This window comes from Tyto alba, unplaced genomic scaffold (assembly GCF_018691265.1).
Source record: "Tyto alba isolate M040663 unplaced genomic scaffold, T.alba_DEE_v4.0 Super-Scaffold_24, whole genome shotgun sequence".
Lineage (NCBI taxonomy): Eukaryota > Metazoa > Chordata > Aves > Strigiformes > Tytonidae > Tyto > Tyto alba.
The window spans coordinates 411,442-431,559 of NW_024881298.1; the positions used below are offsets into that span (position 1 = coordinate 411,442).

General features: G+C 56.6%; 1 protein-coding gene across 1 annotated transcript in view; it reads left to right on the plus strand.

The window, feature by feature from the left end:
- The window catches only part of LOC104364465 (IgGFc-binding protein), a 35,337-nt gene extending 15,923 nt beyond the window's left edge, over positions 1–19,414 (plus strand). The window contains exons 9-21 of the mRNA XM_042797189.1: positions 451–1,018; positions 1,678–1,877; positions 2,408–2,549; positions 3,101–3,432; positions 4,981–5,554; positions 6,567–7,165; positions 8,944–9,508; positions 11,004–11,605; positions 12,838–13,363; positions 14,603–14,805; positions 16,075–16,449; positions 17,418–17,702; positions 19,327–19,414. Of these exons, the coding sequence (XP_042653123.1) occupies positions 451–1,018; positions 1,678–1,877; positions 2,408–2,549; positions 3,101–3,432; positions 4,981–5,554; positions 6,567–7,165; positions 8,944–9,508; positions 11,004–11,605; positions 12,838–13,363; positions 14,603–14,805; positions 16,075–16,449; positions 17,418–17,702; positions 19,327–19,329 (4,974 nt within the window). The 3' untranslated portion in view covers positions 19,330–19,414. The remainder of the gene's footprint in view (positions 1–450; positions 1,019–1,677; positions 1,878–2,407; positions 2,550–3,100; positions 3,433–4,980; positions 5,555–6,566; positions 7,166–8,943; positions 9,509–11,003; positions 11,606–12,837; positions 13,364–14,602; positions 14,806–16,074; positions 16,450–17,417; positions 17,703–19,326) is intronic.
- The last annotated feature ends 704 nt before the right edge of the window (positions 19,415–20,118 follow it).

Genomic DNA, 20,118 nt, shown 5'->3' on the forward strand with positions numbered 1-20,118 from the left:
GTGCAAACATTTTGGTGAAGCCGTCTACAGGCTCCTGTTGACCTTGGGGTGAGGCAAGAAGGGACCTGTCGTGGTGGAGGGTGAAGCACAGCTGTAGCTCTCTTTGGTTGCAAGCATGCTGGTGTCAAAGTCCACAGGCTCGCGTTGACCCTGGCGTGAAGCTGCATGGCCACTGTAAGGCCGTGTTTCAAAGGGCCACCTCTTTCCAGGTGTGAGCGTGGGAGCCCCAAACCTGTTTTTACTTGACGGAGGGGATGCCTCACCCCTATCTCCAAGACGAAGCCATTCTCATCCCTGATTTGTCTGCCAGTTTCAAAGGGGGAGCTTAAAAATTCATTAAAAGATTGGTTGGAAGGTGTTTCCCCCAATGTTTTTTGCTCCTTCCTCCATAGCCTTCTCCTGGTAGCGTCCTTTGAGGCTCACTGGAGGATTTTTCTCTCCCTGTCCCAGGTGGATTACGTATCCCACCACCTCCCAGTCATCCTGAAGAAGGGGCAGGTCCAGGTGCTCCAACACGGGCTGGGCGTCCTGCTTCAGACTGACTTCGGCCTCGTCGTACACTATGACCTCCTCCACCACGTGATGGTCACAGTCCCTCAGAGCTACCGGGGCCACCTCTGCGGGCTCTGCGGCAACTACAACGGGGAACGCAACGACGATTTCCTCCTCCCTGGTGGCCAACGGGCTGCCAACGCCCTGGCCTTTGGCTCTGCCTGGAAAATGCCGGGTGGGTCGTGCAGTGATGACTGCCCCGAGGCCGACTGCCCCATCTGCAAGGAGAAGAAGAAGGTCGTCCTCCAAAAACCCAACTACTGCGGCATCCTCAAGGTCTCCAAGGGCCCCTTCGACTCCTGCCACCACGTCATCAACCCCGCTCTGTATTTCGAAGCCTGCCTCCACGACCTCTGCCTCGCTGAAGGCGACACCCATGTCCTCTGCCAGAGCATCCAGAGCTACGCCACCGCGTGCCAAGAGGCCGGCGTCATCATCGGGGCTTGGAGGAAACCGTCCTTCTGCCGTAAGTTGGGGCTCACGGGTGGGAAACTTCCTCCACAGGCAGGAAATCGCATCTCGTTGGGATGAATTGAAAAATACGTGGGGCTTCACAATTTATTTCTAAAGGACGCTGGGGCTGGGTGTCTGTGCTGGCCGCCCTCGATGCATGAGGCGACGCAAGTGGTTCTGTTGGGTTGGGGAGGACGATGGTGGCGTGAAAATAATTGCACCCGGGGAAAACCACCGCGAGGGAGAGCATTTCCATTGGCGCTGGGGATGAGAAAAGCCACCGCAAGCACCAACCGGGAGTGTTTTCATCCGTGTTTTGGGCAAGGAGGAGAATCCAACGCAGGTGCCAAGCCAGAGGATTTTCATTGGCAGTCTGGGCACCAAACAGGTGCTGTTTTGTTGGTATGGGCTGAAAACAGGAAAAACCAATGCAAGCGCCAATGGGGTGAAGCTTCATGGACGCTGGGGGCAAATGGGACGTTCCAACCTTGAGAAAACTTCACCTGGTTGGTTCTTGCACTGGCTTTTCCCACTCGTCCCCAACACCAAGCGCCAACGTGTCGTATTTTTGTCAATGTTTGGGCTCTGCCGTCTCCCTGGGGTGCAACTCTGGGTTGGCACCGCTATTCCACCCAATGTTCAAGCTTGGGCTTCTCGTCTTTTTCCTTCCAGCCCTCTGCTGCCCGGCCAACAGCAGCTACTCCCTCTGCACCAACCTCTGCGTCCACAGTTGCACGGGGCTTGTCGATGCCTCCAAATGCCCTAAAACCTGCGTCGAAGGCTGCCGCTGCGAGAACGGGTACACCTTTGACGGGGAAAACTGCGTTCCCCGGGACAAATGCGGATGCTTTGTGGACGGGAAATATTACAAGGTGGTCGCTTCCTGAGTTTTGGATGGGGGTGTGTGTGGGGGGGTTAATAACATTTTCCTTCCACCCGCCTCGCCAGCGCGTTGCTCCAAAGGTGGCGCGTGCACAGCCCGAAGCACCTTGGAGGAAAAAAAAAAAAAAAACACCTCAGAATCTTCCATCTGTCGAGTGGTTCTGTGAAGAAAATTAGGACATTTCCATCTCTTATCGCTTGGCATAAAGGTGCTAGCACGGCTGTGGATACTCAGAGAGGAGCAGTGCTTTCCGCAGCTGAAAGCTCTAAATAATATTTTTCCTTCAGAGGAGGTGGAAGAGGGTGAAGGGATGGGGGTTTTTTGCATTTTTTTTTTTCCTTGCAACAAAAGCTATAAATTCCTCAGCAATTTTGCATTTTGCAAAGCCGCTTAATCTCTCTAATAGACCTGAATATATGATTTTTTTTTTTCCCCTCCCCTTCTACGTATTTTTATGCGTTCCTGCGTAGCGCAGCCTGCTCTTCTCATCACCACACTTTTCCACCTCTCGCCCTGCAGCCCCACGAGTCGGTCCTGAAGGAGAACTGCCAGCAGCGTTGCACGTGCGTCCCCGGCGAGGGCTTGACTTGCAGCAGCCACAGCTGCACCGACGATGAAACCTGTGAAGTCCGGGATGGGGCCTTGGGTTGCATCAATCAAAGTAAGGAAAATTGGGGTTGCTTGAGTGGAAAAAACAAACAAACAAATAAATAAATAAAAGGGAGGATCTCGGAGCCAGAGCAGACCCGGGGGGGGGGGAGGGTGTTTAATTTAGAGGTGCAGGCTGAGGTGCAAACCCTACGGCAAGATGAGGCCACAGGTCCCGTCTCCAACCCTAAGAGGCTCCAGGGATGTGGTGGGAGAATTTTGGAGGAGCAAAACGCTTCAAAAAAAGCCGCCCCTTGGCGTTGCATTCGCTCGCGGGTCTTGTTTTAACCATGCTGGCACCTTGAAGGATGGCTCTAATCTCGACACTTTTTTTCCAAGGAACAAGGGGGGAAAAAAGCTAGCAGAAAAGGGGGAATTTGGGTTTGGCGACGGATTGTTGTGCTCTGATTTACGTCTTGGAGCTGCCGAACTCCTGCCCAAGCCCGGCGGGGAGCAGAAGATGCTTGGTGGGACCTCAGCACCCTCCGAGGACCTTTGGTTTGCATGGCGGCCCCTCACCACGACATCTCCCCACGTTGCTCCCACGGTTTCGTTTCCTTCCAGATCCCTGCAAAGCCCTTCGGTGCCGGCCCAAGGAGAGGTGCGAGATGAAAGGCAGACAAGCCAAGTGCGTCCCATCGCAGGTTTCCACCTGCTGGGCTTGGGGGGACCCTCACTACAAAACCTTCGACGGGCTTAATTTCGACTTCCAAGGCACCTGCACTTACACCATGGCCGAATCCTGTGGGAACGACACCGCGCTGGTGCCCTTCAAGGTGGAAGGCAAGAACGACCTCCGCGGCGGCGTGAAATCCGTCTCCTACGTCAGCTTGGCCACCATCGAGGTCTACGGCCAACGCATCTCCATCCGCCGGAGGGAAGTGGGCAAAGTCAGGGTGAGTTGGCCGAAAACGGCGGGAAAATCGGCTTTTCCCCCGAGTCTTTTTTCGCCCACCTCTTCCCTACCTCCTTTTTGGCCCACCGTGTTCCTCCTCCGGCAGGGCCACCGTTATTTTCGGCTCAAGCCCTCCAAGGGGAATGGGGTTTTTTTGAAATTTTGGGCTCCACCGGGGATCTGCTGAGGGGGTTTTTTTGCCCCTTAGGGAAGCCAAAAGCACCAAAGGTGGCTCCAGCAGGTCTGCAAGAAACCTCAAAGCGGGTGGGACACCCCTTCCCGAGAGGTTTGCAGTGGCAGCCAGCATGGGCGAGTCGGGTGAGGCAAAAGCAAAGCCTGACCGAGGCAGAGATGGCAAAAAAAAAAGGAGGAATTTTGGATGCCCAGAGCATCTCAGCGGCCGCTGATTGAGTGTTGGCCCCACGTTTGGATGTTGCCAGGATGGCACGGAGCTGGCGGCGGTTGGTCGCACGCTCTAACGGGGCAGTGCAGCCACCGTGCGCTGCAGCCTGCACCGCACCTGCCATGGTGGTGGCTGCCTGTTGCAGAAACACCCCGGCAGGAACTGCAAGCTGTGGTGGGTGACTGCAGAGGCCTTGCGTGCCGCTGCAAAGCGACTGCACGGGGCTTCAAGCAATTGCACGCTGCTGCAAGCCCTTGCACGCCACTGCAAGGCAATTGCATGATGCTACAAGCCGTTGCACAGCACTGCAAGATCTTGCACAGCACTGCAAGGTGATTGCATGATGCTGCCAGCCCTTGCATGGTGCTACAACCCTTGCACACCTCTGTAAGGCGATTGCACAATGCTACAAGCCCTTGCACAATACTACAAAACCTTGCACAATGCTACAAGCCCTTGCACGGTGCTGCAAGGCCTTGCACGGTTCTGCAAGCCCTCACACGTGACTGCAGGGTGATTGCACGGTGCTGTAAGCCCTTGCACAGTGCTGCAAGCCTTTGCACAGTGCCACAATCCCTTGCACTGTGCTACAAGCCTTGCACGGCGCTGCAAGGCGATTGCATGGTGCTGCAAGCCCTTGCGCGCCACTGCAAGGGGATTGCACAGTGCTACAAGCCCTTCCACTATGCTACAAGCCCTTGCACAGTGCTACAAGCCCTTGCATGCCACTGCAAGGCAATTGCATGGTGCTGCAAGCCCTTGCACACCACTGCAAGGCGATTGCACAGTGCAGCAAGCCCTTGCACAGTGCTACAAGCCCTTGCACGGTGTTACAAGCCTTGCACGGCACTGCAAGGTGATTGCATGGTGCTCAAAGCCCTTTCACTGTGCTACAAGCCCTTGCACAGTGCTACAAGCCCTTGCAGAGCACTGCAAGGCAATTGCATAGTGCAGCAAGCCTTTGCACAGTGCAGCAAGCCTTTGCACAGTGCAGCAAGCCCTTGCACAGTGCTACAAGCCCTTGCATGGTGCTACAAGCCCTTGCACGGCACTGCAGGGCGACTGCACACCGCCGTGGGGGCAGGCACAGGCCGCAGCGAGGCAATCGCACACACGGCGCTCACCTCCGGTGTTCCCCGCCCGCAGGTGAACGGCGTGGTGACGCTGCTGCCGGTGAGCCTGGAGGCCGGGAGGGTGCAGCTCACGCAGAGCGGGCTCAGCGCCGTGCTGGAGACGGATTTCGGGCTCCGCGTGACCTACGACTGGATCTGGCACCTGCAAATCGACCTCCCTAGCAGCTACTACAAGCACACGTGCGGCCTCTGTGGCAATTTCAACCTCAAGCCCGAGGACGACGTCCCCCAGCATGGCACCGACGTCGCTGCTGTGGTGGCCTGGGCCGGCGGCTGGAAAATCCCCGAAGACGATGACCCATTTTGCTGGGATTATTGTGAAGGTGACTGCCCGGTGTGCGAGGAGGAGAAAAAGGAGCTCTACGGGGGCAACCAGTACTGTGGTCTGCTCAAAAAAACCTTCCAGGGGCCCTTCAAGGCTTGCCACGACGTCGTGAAGCCTCGGGAGTTCTACCGCAGCTGCCTCTACGACGTGTGCATGAGCGCCGGGGCGAAGAAAATCCTCTGCCAGGTGCTGGAGGCGTATGCAACCACCTGCAAGAAGCACGGGGCGGTGGTGCACGACTGGCGGACGCCGTCGGGGTGCCGTAAGCAATGGGTTTCCTGCTCGGGCGATGTGCTGGGGGGGGTTTTTTGCAAAAAAAAAAACCCAAGGGAATATTGAGCACGGGGGGGATGCATGGGAAAGCGCTCGGGGTTATTTGCAGAGGGTATGCTGCATGCAAAAAAAGCATTAGGTGCATGCACACGATGCAATATCCCTCTGCATGATGATGTGTGCAAAGTGCTTGGTAATGGCATGTGGTGCAATATCCCTCTGCGGGAAGGCGCATGCAAAGCACTTGGTGCAGTCACATGGTGCAATATCCCTCCGCAGGGCAGCACATGCAAAGTGCTCAGCGCACTCACACGGTGCAATATCGCTCCGCGGGGAGGCATGTGCAAAGCACTCAGTGCACGCACACGGTGCAATATCCCACGGCGGGACGGCGCGTGCAAAGTTCTTGGTGCACTCACAGGGTGCAATATCCCTGCACGGGGCATCACGTGCAAAGCACTCGGTGCAGGCACACGGTGCAATACCCCTCCATGGGGTGTTGCATGCCAAGCGCTCAGGGGCACGCACAGGGTGCAATATCCGTCTGCGGGGCAGCACGTGCAAAGCACTCAGTGCAGTCACGTGGTGCAACATCCCTCCCTGGAGCGGTGTGTGCAAAGCGCTCGGTGCATGCACAGGGTGCAATATCCCTCCACGGGGCAGCACGTGCAAAGCGCTCGATGCAGGCACGTGGTGCAATATCCCTCCCTGGAGCGGTGCGTGCAAAGTGCTCGGTGCACGCACGAGGTGCAATATCCCTCCACAGGGCAGCACGTGCAAAGCGCCCAGTGCAGGCACGCGGTGCAATACCCCTCCGCAGGGTGTTGCATGCCAAGCGCTCGGGGGCACGCCCAGGGTGCAATATCCCTCCGCGGGGCGCCGCGTGCAAACTGCTCGCCACACGAACTCTTTGCAATGCTCACGTGACGTTGCTGCAGCCTCCCCGCCTCTAATTGTCCCATTTTTCACACCCCCCACCCCCCACCCCCGCCCTCCAGCAGCGTTACCTTGCCCCGAAAACAGCCACTACGAAGCTTGCGGCAACGCCTGCCCGGCCACGTGCAGCAACCGGGACGCGCCGGCCTCCTGCAGCCAGCCTTGCGTGGAGACCTGCGCTTGCAACGAGGGCTACGTCCTCAGCGGCGGCCAGTGCGTGGCGGTGGCCAGCTGCGGCTGCACCCACGACGGTCGCTACTACAAGCCCGGTGAGGAGTTTTGGGCCGACGAGACCTGCCAGGCTCGCTGCAGGTGCGCCCCGGATTTGGGCATGGTGGTGTGCAAGGAAGCTGGCTGCAAGCGGGGCGAGCGGTGCGCCACGGTGAAGGGCGTGCGGCGGTGCGTGGCCAAGAGCCGCGCCGTCTGCGTGGCCACCGGCGACCCCCATTACACCACTTTCGACGGGCGCCGCTTCGATTTCATGGGCACCTGCGTCTACCAGTTGGCCGCCCTCTGCTCGGATGACCCCACGCTCGTCCCCTTCACCGTCACCGTGGAGAACAACAACCGCGGCAGCCGCGTGGTCTCCTACACTAAGGAGGTCACCTTAAAAGTCTACAACGTGACCCTCAGCCTCAGCCAGGAGCACCCCGAGAAGCTCAAGGTAGGGGAGAAGCAGGCGCCGGGGAGCTGCGAGGTCATTGCAAGGCATCTGGGTGGGCTGCCAGGTCTTTGTGAGGTGTTTTGGCGGGTTGCAAGGTCATTGCGTGGCAGCGGGTTGGGTTGCAAGGGTGTTGCATGGTGCCCTGCTGCTGCAAACCCATTGCAAGGCCCCTGGGTGGGTTGCAAGGTCATTAAGTGGCATTTGGTTGGGCTGCAAGGTCATTGCATGACATCGGGTTGGGTTGCAAGGTCGTTACATGACGTTTGGCTGAGTTGCAAGGTCGTTGCATGGTGCTTGGCTGGGTTGCAAGGTCATTGCATGGTGCCCTGCTGTTGCAAACCCATTGCAAGGCCTCCGGGTGGGTTGCAAAGTCATTATGTGACATTTGTTTGGGTTGCAAGGTCATTGCATGACATCTGGTGGGGTTGCAAGGTCATTGCATGATGCTCAGCTGGTTTGCAAGGTGGTTGCGTGACATTTGGCTGTGTTGCAAGGTCGTTGCATCGTGCCCAGCTGTTGCAAACCCATAGCAAGGCCCCTGGGTGGGTTGCAAGGTCATTAAGTGGCATTTGGTTGGGTTGCAAGGTCACTACATGACATTTGGGTGGGTTGCAGGGTCGTTGCATGGTGCTCGGCTGGCTTGCAATGTCGTTGTATGACATTTGGCTGAGTTGCAAGGTGGTTGTGTGACATTGGCCAGGTTTCAAGGTCATTGCATGGTGCCCTGCTGTTGCAAAACCCATTGCAAGGCCCCTGGGTGGGTTGCAAGGTCATTGCATGACATTTGGTTGGGTTGTAAAGTCATTACATGACATTTTGCCAGGTTGCAAGGTCATTGCATGGTGCTCAGCTGGTTTGAAACACTGTTTCATGGTGCTTGGATGGTTTGCAAGGTCATTGTATGACATCTGGCTGTGTTGCAAGGTCGTTCCATGGTGCCCTGCTGTTGCAAACCCATTGCAAGGCCCCTGGGTGGGTTGCAAGGTCATTGCATGGTGCTCAGCTGGTTTGCAAGATCGTTGCATGATCACTGGGTTGCAAGGTCATTGCATGTTGCCCTGCTGTTGCAAACCCATTTCAAGGTCCCTTGGTTGGTTCCAAGGTCAGTATATGACTTTGGGTTGGGTTGCAAGGTTGCTACATGACATTTGGCTGGGTTGCAAGGTCATTGCATGACATTTCGCTGGGTTGCAGGGTCATTGCATGGTGCCCTGCTGTTGCAAACCCACTGCAAGGCCTCTGGGTGGGTTGCAATGTCATTGCATGACATTGGGTTGGCTTGCAAGGTCGTTACATGACATTTGGCTGGTTTGCAAGGTAATTGTATGACGTCTGGCCAGGTTGCAAGGTCGTTGCATGGTGCTCAGCTGGTTTGCAAGGTCGTTGTATGACATTTGGCTGGGTTGCAAGGTGGTTGCGTGACATTATGCTGGGTTGCAAGGTCGTTACATGACATTTGGCTGGTTTGCAAGGTTGTTGTATGACGTCTGGCCAGGTTGCAAGGTCATTGCGTGACATTGGGTTGGGTTGCAAGGTGGTTGCCTGGTGCCCTGCTGGATTGCAAGCTCATTGTGTGCTGCTCAGGTGGGCCTGGTCGGTCCGCAAGGTTGTTGCTTGGCATCTGGGTGGATTTCAAGGTTGTATGGCCAATGGTTTTGCTGCAAGCTTGTTGCGGGGCATCTTGGGGGGGCTTCAAAGTTGCTTGAGTGGCCTCTTGGCCTTCAAAATCTTTGAGTGGCATCTCGGTGGGCTTCAAAAGTGGCGCCACGTCCTTCCAGGTCAACGGGATCCTGGTGGATCTGCCCTACGACCACGGCAAAAAGCTCCACGCCTACCGGAGCGGCGTCCACGGCTTCATCAAGACCGACTTCGAGGTCATTGTCACCTTCGACTGGCACAGCTACGCCAGGGTCATCCTCCCCAACACCTACTCGCGGGCCGTCTGCGGCCTGTGCGGCAACGCCGACGGCGACCCCCAGGACGACCTCAACTTGCGCAACGGGCAGCCGGCTGCCGACGAAATCCAGTTTGCCGATTCCTGGAAGGTGGCCGACGTCCCCGGTTGCTGGGCCGGTTGCACAGAGAATTGCAACGTTTGCACGGAAGCGGAGAAACGCGCCTACCGGGGCGACAAGCACTGCGGGCTCCTGGTGAAGAAGCAGGGACCCTTCGCCGCCTGCCACGGCAGCATCGACCCGACCCCCTACTTCAACGATTGTCTCTTCGACACCTGCCTCTACAAGGGGCATCAAGAAACCGTCTGCCACTCCATCAGCGCCTACGTCACCGCCTGCCAGAGCCAGGGCATCCGCATCCGGCAGTGGCGCACCGCCACCTTCTGCAGTACGTGGAGCTGGGGGGGGGGTGAGGGGGTGGGTGGTGTTCGGGGTGGGGTTGCAGGCGTGGAGGTGGTTGGGTTTGCGCTCAAAAATGCTTTTTTTTGCTTGCGTTGAGGGGCGGGGGCTTGCTTTTGCAGTTGCACAAAGGTCCTGGAGCTTGCATGCATGAAGGGCTTGCACCTGCACAGGCTTTGGAGATTGCACAAAGAGTTTGGGGCTTGCATGCATGAAGGATTTAGAGCTTGCATGCATGGTGGGCTTGCACCCACGCAGGCTTTCTAGCTTGCACGAAGGGCTTAGAGCTTGCATGCGTGAAAGGCTTGCACCCACGCAGGCTTTCTAGCTTGCACAAAGGGTTTGGGGCTTGCCTGCACTAATTACTTGGGGCTTGCATGCATGAAGACTTTTTAGTTTGCGCAAAGGGCTTGGTGCTTGCAGACACGAAGGCTTTCTAGGTTGCATGGTTGCCATTGGGCTTGCATGCACAAAGAGTTTGGGGGTCATGTGCATGAAGGGCTTGCACCCATGCAGGCTTTCTGGTTTGCACAAAGGGTTTGAGGCTTGCATGCACTAATTATTTGGGGTTTGCATGCATGAAGACTTCTCAGTTTGCATGGTTGCAGTTGGTCTTGCATGCAGGCAGAGTTTGGGGCTGGTGTTCATGAAGGGCTTGCACTCAGGAAGACTTTCTAGCTTGCACAAAGGGCTTGGAGCTTGCATGCATGAAGGGCTTGCACCCACACAGGCTTTCTAGCCTGCACAAAGAGTTGGGGGCTTGCACATACACAAAGGGCTTGGGAATTGCATGCAGGAAGGCTTTCTAGTTTGCACAGTTGAGGTTGAGCTTGCATGCACGAAGAGTGTGGGGCTCATGTGCATGACGGGCTTGCACCCACGCAGGCTTTCTGCTTTGCACAAAGGGTTTGGGGCTTGCCTGCACGAATTATTTGGTTCTTGCATGCGTGAAGACTTTCCTGTTTGCACAAAGGGCTTGGGGCTTGCACAGGCAAAGGCTTTCTGGTTTGCACTGAGGTTTTGGGACTTGCACGCACAAGTAGTTTGGGGTTTGCACGCACGACAGCTGTCAGGTTTGCATGAATCACTCGAGCCTTGCACGCAGCAAAGGCTTCATGAGGGGTTTGGGGCTTGCACCCACGGGGGGTTGGGCTTGCAAGCACGAAGGTTTCCTGGTTTGCACAGAGGGTTTGGGGCTTGCTAATCATTTGGGGATTGCACGGGCGAATCCTTTGGGGATTGCACAAGCGAATCATTTGGGAATTGCACAGGTGACTCATTTGGGGATTGCACGGGCGGATCATTTGGGGATTGCACGGGTGAATCATTTGGGGATTGCACATGCAACGGCTGGTTTGCATAAGGGGTTTTCATGCGCAGAGGCTATTTTGCACGGGGAGGGGGTTTCGGGCTTCCACGCACAAAGGTTTTGGCTGATGCAAACATCACCCCTGCTGATTTGTCTCTCCCCCTTCCCCAAAAAGGTCTCGTCTGCCCCCCGAACCAGCACTACGAGCTCTGCGGCCCGGCCTGCCCGGCCACGTGCCACGGCGAAACGGAAATGGAGGAATGCGAGAAAAACGCTCCCTGCACCGAAGGCTGCTTCTGCGACGCCGGCTTCCTGCAGAGCGGCGACCGCTGCGTCCCCTTGGCCCAGTGCGGCTGCTTGCACCAGGGCCGCTACTACAAGGCGGGCGAGACGTTTTACTCCTGCCCGCGGTGCACCGAGCTTTGCACTTGCAAAGGGCCCGGGGCGGTGGAGTGCCAGCCGGGGGGTTGCACGGCAGGCGAGGAGTGCACGGTGCAGGACGGGGTGCAGGGCTGCTACCCCCGCGAGTGCGGGCGCTGCGAGGTGCTGGGCGCGGCCACCTACCGCACCTTCGACGGGCACCTGCTGCGCTTTGCCGGGAGCTGCAGCTACACGCTGGCGGCCGTCGAGGCCGCCGGCCCCGAGGACCCGCTGGTGCCTTTCGCCGTGGAGGTGGAGAAGGAGAGCGGCGAGGAGGAGCCGCTCATCCGGCGGCTGCTGGTCACCGTGCACGGCGTCACCGTCGCCATGGCCAGGGGCACGGCCTGGGAGGTGACGGTGAGTGGCGCCCCTGCAAAAAATGGCTGTCGGGGCCGCGAGGCCTTGCATGCAAACCCGGCTCCGGGGTGCAAACCCTGCTTCGGGGTGCAGAGCAGGCTTTGCAAGCCCCACTTCGGGGTGCAAACCTTGATCTGGGGTGCAAATACAGATATGCAAGCCCTGCTGTGGGGGCTGATCTTTCGTTTTCGGTGCAAACCCCACTTCAGGGTGCAGAGCTGGATTTGCAAACCCCGCTTGGGGTGAAAATCTGACATGGGGGTGCAAATCCAGCCATGCAGGACCTGCTTTGGGGCGCAGATCTGGATTTGCAAACCCCATTTCAGGTTGCAAACCTGACATTGAGGTTGAAAGCTGGACATGCAAATTCTGCTTTGGGGTGCAAACCTGCTGTTGGGGTGCACATCAGGCTGTGCCAGCCCCACTTCAAGTTGCTAACCTGACATTGAGGTGCAAATCCAGCCATGCAAGCCCCGCTTTGGGGGCCAACCTCTGGTTTTGGTGTGCAAGCTCTGCTTCAGGGTGCAGAGCTGGATTTGCAAACGCAGTTTGGGGTGCAAATCTGACATGGGGGTGCAAATACAGCCATGCAAGCCCTGCTTTGGGGTGCAATCTCTGTTTTTTTGGTGTGAGCCCCGCTTCAGGGTGCAGAGCTGTATTTGCAAAACCCTATTTGGGGTGCAAACCTGACACTTGAGTGCAAATCCAGCCATGCAAGCCCCGCTTTGGGGTGCAAACCTGCTGTTGGGGTGCACATCAGACTGTGCCAGCCCCACTTCAGGTTGCAAACCTAATGTTGGTGTGCAAATCCAGCCATGCAAGCCCCGCTTTGGGGTGCAATCTCTGGTTTTGGGGTGCAAACCCTGCTTCAGGGTGCAGAGCTGGATTTGCAAACCCCTATTTGGGGTGTAAAGCTGACATTTGGGTGCAAATCCAGCCATGCAAGCCCCGCTTTGGGGTCCAATCTCCGTTTTTCAGTGCAAGCCCCGCTTCAGGGTGCAGAGCTGGATTTGCAAACCCCTATTTGGGGTGCAGACCTGACACTTGGATGCAAATCCAGCCATGCAAGCCCCGCTTTGGGGTCCAATCTCTGTTTTTCAGTGCAAGCCCCGCTTCGGGCTGCAGAGCTGGATTTGCAAACCCCCTATTTGGGGTTGCAAACTTGCCGTCGGGGCGCCGATCCCGCTTGGCTTTCTCACCCTTTTCCCCCTTCCCTCCCTCCCTCCCCGCAGGTGGACGGCGAGCAGCACCTCCTCCCGCTGACGCTGGCCCAGGGGGCCCTGACGGTGGCCCAGGAGGGTCCCCACCGGGTTCTCCAAGTCCGGGGGGGCCTCAAGCTCCTCTACGATGGCGTCTCCTACGCGGTGCTCACCCTCCCTTCGCCTTTCCACCGCCGCCCCCGCGGCCTCTGCGGCAACTTTGACGGCGACGCCGCCAACGACGCCGCCGCCCCCCCAGATTTAGGGGCGGCCTGGGGCACCCTCACCCCGACTTGCACCCACGACTCCCCCCACGCTCCCCCTCCCGTTTGCTCACCCTCCGAACAGCCGGAGCCCTGCGAGCTGCTGGCGGAGGCGACGGGGCCCTTCGCCGGGTGCCACGGGGTGCTGCCCCCCCGCGAGCACGTGGCGGGGTGCGCACGGGAGCGCTGCGGCCGCCCGGGGGCCGCCGGGCTCTGCCGTGGGTTGCAGGCTTACGCCACGGCGTGTCAAGCGGCTGGAGGGAGGCTGCAGGAGTGGCGGGAGGCGGCCGGCTGCCGTGAGTCCCCCCAAATTCAGGAGGGGGGGGAGGGGGGGGGGAAAGAGGGGAAGGTTGCGTGTTTGCATGCAGCGGGGTTGCGGTTCTGCAAGGGGCAAGCGGTTGCGTGCAGCAGGGTTGCAGTTTTGCAAAGGTTGCAAGAAGGAAAGAGGTTGCATGAAGCAGGGTTGAGTTTCTGCAAGAGGGAAGCGGTTGCACGCAGCTGATCTTTAGTTTTGCAAAGGTTGTAAGAAGGGCAGTGGTTGCGTGCAGCAGGGTTGAGGTTCTGCAAGAGGCAAGTGGCTGCCTCCAGTGGGGTTGAGTTTCTGCAAGAGGGAAGCGGTTGCATGCAGCTGATCTTTGGTTTTGCAGAGGTTGCAAGTGGGGCAGTAGTTGCATGCAGCAGGGTTGCGGTTCTGCAAGGGAGAATCAGTTGCATGCAGCAGGGTTGCAGTTTTGCAAAGGTTGCAAGAAGGAAAGAGGTTGCATTTCAGCAGGGTTGAGTTTCTGCAAGAGGGAAGCGGTTACATGCAGCTGATCTTTAGTTTTGCAAAGGTTGCAGGAAGGAAAGCTGTTACATGCAGCGGGGTTTCCTTTCTGCAAGAAGCACAATGGTTGCATGCAGCAGGGATGAGTTTCTACAAGGGGGAAGCAGTTGCATGCGGCCGATGGTTTTGCAAAGGTTGCAAGAAGGACAGCAGTTGCATGAAGCGGGGTTGCATTTCTGCAAGGAGGAAGTGTTTGCCTGCAGATGCTCTTGATTTGCAAAGGTTGCAGGGCGGGCAGCGATTGCATGCAGCTTTTTTTTTTTTTTTGCGAGGGGAAAGGAGCTGCATGGAGCCAGTTTTAAATCCCTGCAAGGGGGGGGAAGCAGTCGCAACCAGCGGCCGATTAGCCGTGCCAATGTGGGCGAGGCGGAAGGCCGTTGCATGCAAAATTTGGGTTTGCTTTGCAAGGGGAAAGCCGCTGCGGGCGTTTTGGAAGGGAGGAATTTTTTTTTTTTTTTTTTTTTTTTTTTTGCTGAGGGGGATTTTTTTTGGCCGGGGAAAGCCGCTGCGGGCATTTTGGAAGGGAAGGATTTTTATTTATTTTTTTTTTTTTGGCCGAGCGAAGCGCTCTGCATGCAGCGCTGTTGCAAAGCGTAAATATTGTGCAACTGCAAAGTGCCGCTTTTGTTTCCCCCTCCCCAGGGGGGATAAAGGAGGAAATTGAAGAGCAAATAATAACGCCGGTGCTTTTCTTCCCGCTTCCCCCCGCCAGCAGCCCTCGCCTGCCCCCCCAACAGCCACTACGAGCTCTGCACCCGCAGCTGCGACCACACTTGCGCCAGCCTCTCCGCCATCACCCCCTGCACCCACAAATGCTTCGAGGGCTGCCAGTGTGACGACGGCTTCTTCTTCGACAGCGACGAGTGCGTCCCGGCCGAGGCCTGCGGGTGCCTGCACCGCGGCCGCTACTTCAAGGTTTGTGGCGAGCGGCCTTGCAAAACGAGCGCCTCCGACAGCTTTTGCAAGAGCAAACCCCATGGCCCGCAGCATTTCTGTGCGCATTTGCCGTCCTTGCAAGGAGACGGCAGGCTGCACGCGGCGTTTCTTTCCCCCTGCACCTTTGCAAGGTGAAAACCCTTTGCACATCGTGTTTCTTCCCCGTTTTTGCAATCTTTACACGGAGGCCACAGGTTGCACACAGAGTTTCTTTGCCTCCTACAGTTTTTGCAAGAGCAAACCCCATTGCATGCAACATTTCTGTGCACATTTGCCATCCTTTCAGGGAGGACGTGGGTTGCAAGCAGCATTTCTTTACCTCCTGCACCTTTGCAAGGTGTAAACCCTTTGCACAGCATGTTTTTTCCCCATTTTTTCAATCTTTGCAACGAGGCCACAAGTTGCACATAGCGTCTTCACCTCCTACAGTTTTTGCAAAACCAAAATCCACTCCACGCAGCATTTCTGCACACATTCCCAGTCCTTGCAAGGAGGACATGGGTTGCACGCAGCGTTTCTTTACCTTCTGCACATTTGCAAGGTGAAACCCCTTTGCACTCAGTGTTTTTTCCCCATTTTTGCAATCTTTGCAAGGAGGATGCAGGTTGCACACAGCATTTCTTTAACCTCCTGCACCTTTGCAAGGGGAAAACGCTTTGCACGCTGTGTTTCTTCCCCATTTTTTCAATCTTTGCAAGGAGGCAGCGGGTTGCACATAGCGTCTTTACCTCCTACAGCTTTTGCAAAAGCAAAATCCACTCCACGCAGCATTTCTGCACACATTCCCAGTCCTTGCAGAGGCGGAGGGTTGCACGTGGCATTTCTTTACCTCCTACAGTTTTTGCAAGAGCAAACCCTTCTGCATGCAACATTTTTGTGCACATTTGCCATCCTTGCAAGGAGGATGTGGCTTGCACACAATGTTTCTTTACCTCCTGCACCTTTGCAAGGTGAAACCCCTTTGCACTCCATGTTTTTTCCCCATTTTTGCAATCTTTGCAAAGAGGCAGTGGGTTGCACGCAGCATTTCTTGACCCCCTGCAGTTTTTGCAAGAGCAAACCCCGTTACACTCAACCTTTCTGTGCGCATTTTCCATCCTTGCAAGGAGGCCACGGGTTGCACGCAGCATTCCTTTAACTTCCTGCACCTTTGCAAGGGGAACATGCTTTGCACTCAGCGTTTTTTTCCCCATTTTTGCAAGCTTTGCAAGGGGAATCCTCTCTTTATTGAGTGTCCCTGCCCCGCAGATCGCCGAGACCATCCTCTCCGCTGACTGCAGCGAGAGCTGCACGTGCCAGGCGGCCGGTGGCGTGCAGTGCCACCGGGCCGGGTGCCCCTTCGGCCAAGCGTGTGGCCTCAAAGACGGCGTCCGGGGCTGCGTGGAGCAACCGGGTCGCTGCACGTTGGCTCCCGCCTCCCGCTTCCTCTCCTTCGACGGGGCCACCGGCACCGCCACGGCCACCGGCATCTACGTGGTGGCCACCCTGTGCGACCCTCAGCACTCCGCCTGGTTCCGCCTCTTGGCTGATGTGGGGGAGAACCAGGACCAACCAGCTGTGGTAGCCCTTCACCTCTTCAGCTCCCGCGCCTTCGTCACCATCAAGAAGGACAGGAAGGTCTGGGTAGGTCGCCCCCACGTTGCTGCCACCGGCAAAGCCCCCTCCCTGCCTTTAATTGTAACCAAAATCCATGATTTCCCACCATTTTGCAACGCCCCGCCAGCGTCGTGCAAACAAAGCACCTGCAGGGGCTGTCCTCCGCCCCACCCTCACGTCCACACATTGGCCCAGCACTTCGTTTTGACCCAAAACCCCCTTTTTTTCCGCCAAATTCCGGCAAAAGAAGCACCCGCGTGGGGCGCCTCTCGGCCCGCTGCTGCCTTCGACTCCCCGTGAAGTTGCCCGACCCTCCACTTTGAGTGAAAGGGGCTTTTTTTCCCCCCTTCTTGGAGTCAAGAGAAGCTTGAGCAGGTGCCACCCTTCATCCCAGCGCTGTCGTGAAGATGTCCTCGTATTTGCCCATCCCTTCCTTTGAACCAAAATCGCCCTTTTCCCCCTCAATTCCTTGCAAAGGAGGCATTCCCGTGTGCTGCTCTTCGTTCCGCCATCGTCCAGAGATATCCACGCCTTCGTTTTGACCAAACCGGGCTTTTTTCCAGCCATTCCGTGCAAGTGAAGCGCCCCCGGGTGTTGTCCTCCATCCCGCCATCACCAAGAGAGCTCCGTGCAGCCGCTCACCCCTTTATATTGACCAAAATTGCCCTTTTTTTTTTCTGTAATTTAGTGTAAAGGAAGCACCCGTGGATGCCCTCCTTCACCTTAGCCCCATGGGGGGAGCCCAGGTCCCCATCCCACCTCCCACCCCCCAGGAACAAACCCCACGAGATCACCCCACGCCCCCACGTACCCCTCCCCGTGTCATGCCGTGTCTCCAGACCTAAACCAGAGGGATTTCACCCCGTTTTGAGCTCCACCACTACAGAGAAAGCTGGTGGCGGAGAAATGAGTTGGTTTCCTGGCTTTTTTTCACCCCCATTTTAAATTTCTTTCCAAGCGCGGAGCCATGCTCTCCCTGTCGATGTCTTCTCCAGGTCAATGGCGTCCCAGCCGCCCTCCCCGTGGACTTCTCCGGCGCGTTGACCGTCACCGAGACCCGCGGCACCATTTGGGTCACCCAAAAACCCGAATTCATCGTCGGCCTCAGCCCCGCCGGGGAGGTGACGGTGACGGTGGGCCGGGACCTGAGCAAGCAGCTCTGCGGGCTCTGCGGGAACTACGACGGGAACGCGGCCAACGACCTCCAAGGGCCCGACGGGAAATTGGTGGGCAACGCGGCGGCGCTGGCCAAGGCCTGGAGAGCCATCGACTTCTCCCACGTGAGTGTCCCCAGGAGGTGACAACAGGGGTCTTGTTTTGGGTGAGATTCATCTCTTTTCGTGTCCCAGCTCCGTCATGGCTCCGTCCCCGTGGGCTTTGGTGCCACCACCGGGAAGAAACATCCATCCATTGGTCCCATCCCCTCCTATTAACCAAAATTGCGCTCCCCCCCCTCCCCCAATTTCACTCAAAACACCCACATTTGTTGTCTTCATCATCAAGAGATGTCCACGCCTTGAACCGCTCCTTCGTTTTGACCAAACTGGGCTTTTTTCCAACCGTTTCACGCAAGGGAATCACCCACGGGGGTTGTCCTCCCTCCCACCATCATCAAGAGATCTTCAGCCATTCAGCCCCTCCCTTCAGATTAACTAAAATCACCTTTTTTTCCCCACCAATTTAACGCAAGAAAAGCCCCCACGGACGCCACCTTCATCCCACTGTCACTAAGAGTTTTTCACCTATTGTCCCATTTCTTGATTTTAACCAAAATCACCTTTTTTTCCGCCACTGTATCACAAGAGAAGCCCTCCACGGGTGGCATCCTTCATGTTAACCAAAATAGTCCTTTTTCCCCTCAAATCAGGCCCAAAATCACCCGCAAGGAACCGATGGGTTCGTCATTGGATGCTGTCATCATGTGTGGAGAAAGAGGGGGGAAAAAAAAACAAAAAAGGGCGGAGGGAAGGTGGGAAAAAGGGGGGGAAAAGCCACAGAGAAGGAAGAAAAGCTGCAAAAAAAGAGGAAAAAGCCACAAAAAAAGGGGGGAAAACCACACCAAAAAAAGGGGAAAAGCTGCAAAAAAGGGGGAAAGGCTGCAAAAAAGGGGGGGAACCCACAAAAAAAGGGGGGAAAACTGCAAAAAATGGGAAAAAATTGCAAATAAATGGGGGAAAGGCACAAATAAGGGGGAAAAGCTACAAAAAAGGGGGAAAAAGCTGCAAAAAAGGGGGAAAAGCTGCAAAAAAGGGGGAAAAGTTGCAAAAAAAAGGGAGATAATCCACAAAAAAAGGGGGGAAAACCACAAAAAAAAGGGGGGAAAACTGCAAAAAGGGGGGAAAACCACAAAACAAGGGAAAAGCTGCAAAAAGGGGGGAAACCACAAAACAAGGGGGAAAAGCTGCAAAAAAGGGGGAAAGGCTGCAAAAAAGGGGGAAAGGCTGCAAAAAAAGGGGGAAAACCACAAAAAAAGGGGGAAAAGTTGCAAAAAAGGGAGAAAAACTGCAAAAAAGGGGGAGAACCACAAAAAAAAAGGGGAAAAGCTGCAAAAAAGGGGGAGAAACACACAAAAAGGGGGGAAGCTGCAAAAAAGGGGTAGAGGCTGCAAAAAAGGGGGAAAAGTTGCAAAAGAAGGGGGAAAAGCTACAAAAAAGGGTGAAAAGTTGCAAAAAAAATGGGGGAAAAGCTGCAAAAAAAATGGAGAAAACCTGTAATAAAAGGGGGAAAACCTGCAAAAAGGGAGGGAAAGGCACAAAAAAGGAGGAAAAGCTGCAAAAGAATGGAGAAATCCACAAAAAAAAAACAGGGAAAAGCTCTCAAAAATGCGATTTGCCCTCAAAATAGGGGGATTAATGTCTTCTTTTCTATTTTTTTTTTTTTTTTTTTTTTTTTTTTTTGGCTCAGTGATGCCGAAAAACGACATTTTAAAGGCCTGGCAATGGGACACCGCTCCTCATCGCTGGGGTCATCGTGGCCAACCTGAAGCGTCGATGAAAAAAGGGACATTCCCCCTCCCCGCCCCCCCCTTCCCCCAGCCCCAAATTTGAGGTTTTTTTACGTGTGTGTGTGTGTGTGTGTGTGTGTCCCAAAAAAAAAATAAATTGTTGAAACCCGCACCCAGCCGTCGCTTTGCAACGAAATCAGCGCGATTTGGGGGGAAGCGAAGAGCGTGGGCGAGCGTCACAGGGAAGGGAGGGCCCTGGGGGGGTGGGGGGGGTCCCGGATGCGTGGGTCCCCGGGGGGGGGGACACGGGGGGGTGTTTCCCGGACGCCTGGGTCCCCTGCCAGCCCTGACGCGCCCCAGGCGGTTCTTGGCCCCCCCTGACCCGTTTCGGTCAATATTTTGCGTCACGGCCCTGTCCCCGTGCCCAGACACGGGTCGGGGGGGGTGTGTGTGGGGGGGTGTGGGTGTGGGGGGGGGGGCACCCGGATGCATGGGTCCCACGGGGGGGGGGGGGGGGGAGCAGGGAGGAGGCTCCCGGATGCCTGGAAGAGGAGGGGCGGGGGGGAGGTTGTTCTTGGGGTCCCCAGTGTCCCCCAGTCCCTCCCAGTGCATCCCCCCCGCCTCCCTGCTGTGCACCCCCTTCCCAGTGCAGCCCATTCCCCCCCCCCCCAGCGTGCCCCCCACCCCTCCTAAATGTGCCCCCCACCCCAGCGCATCCCAGTTCACCCCAGTGTATCCCTCCCATCCCTCCC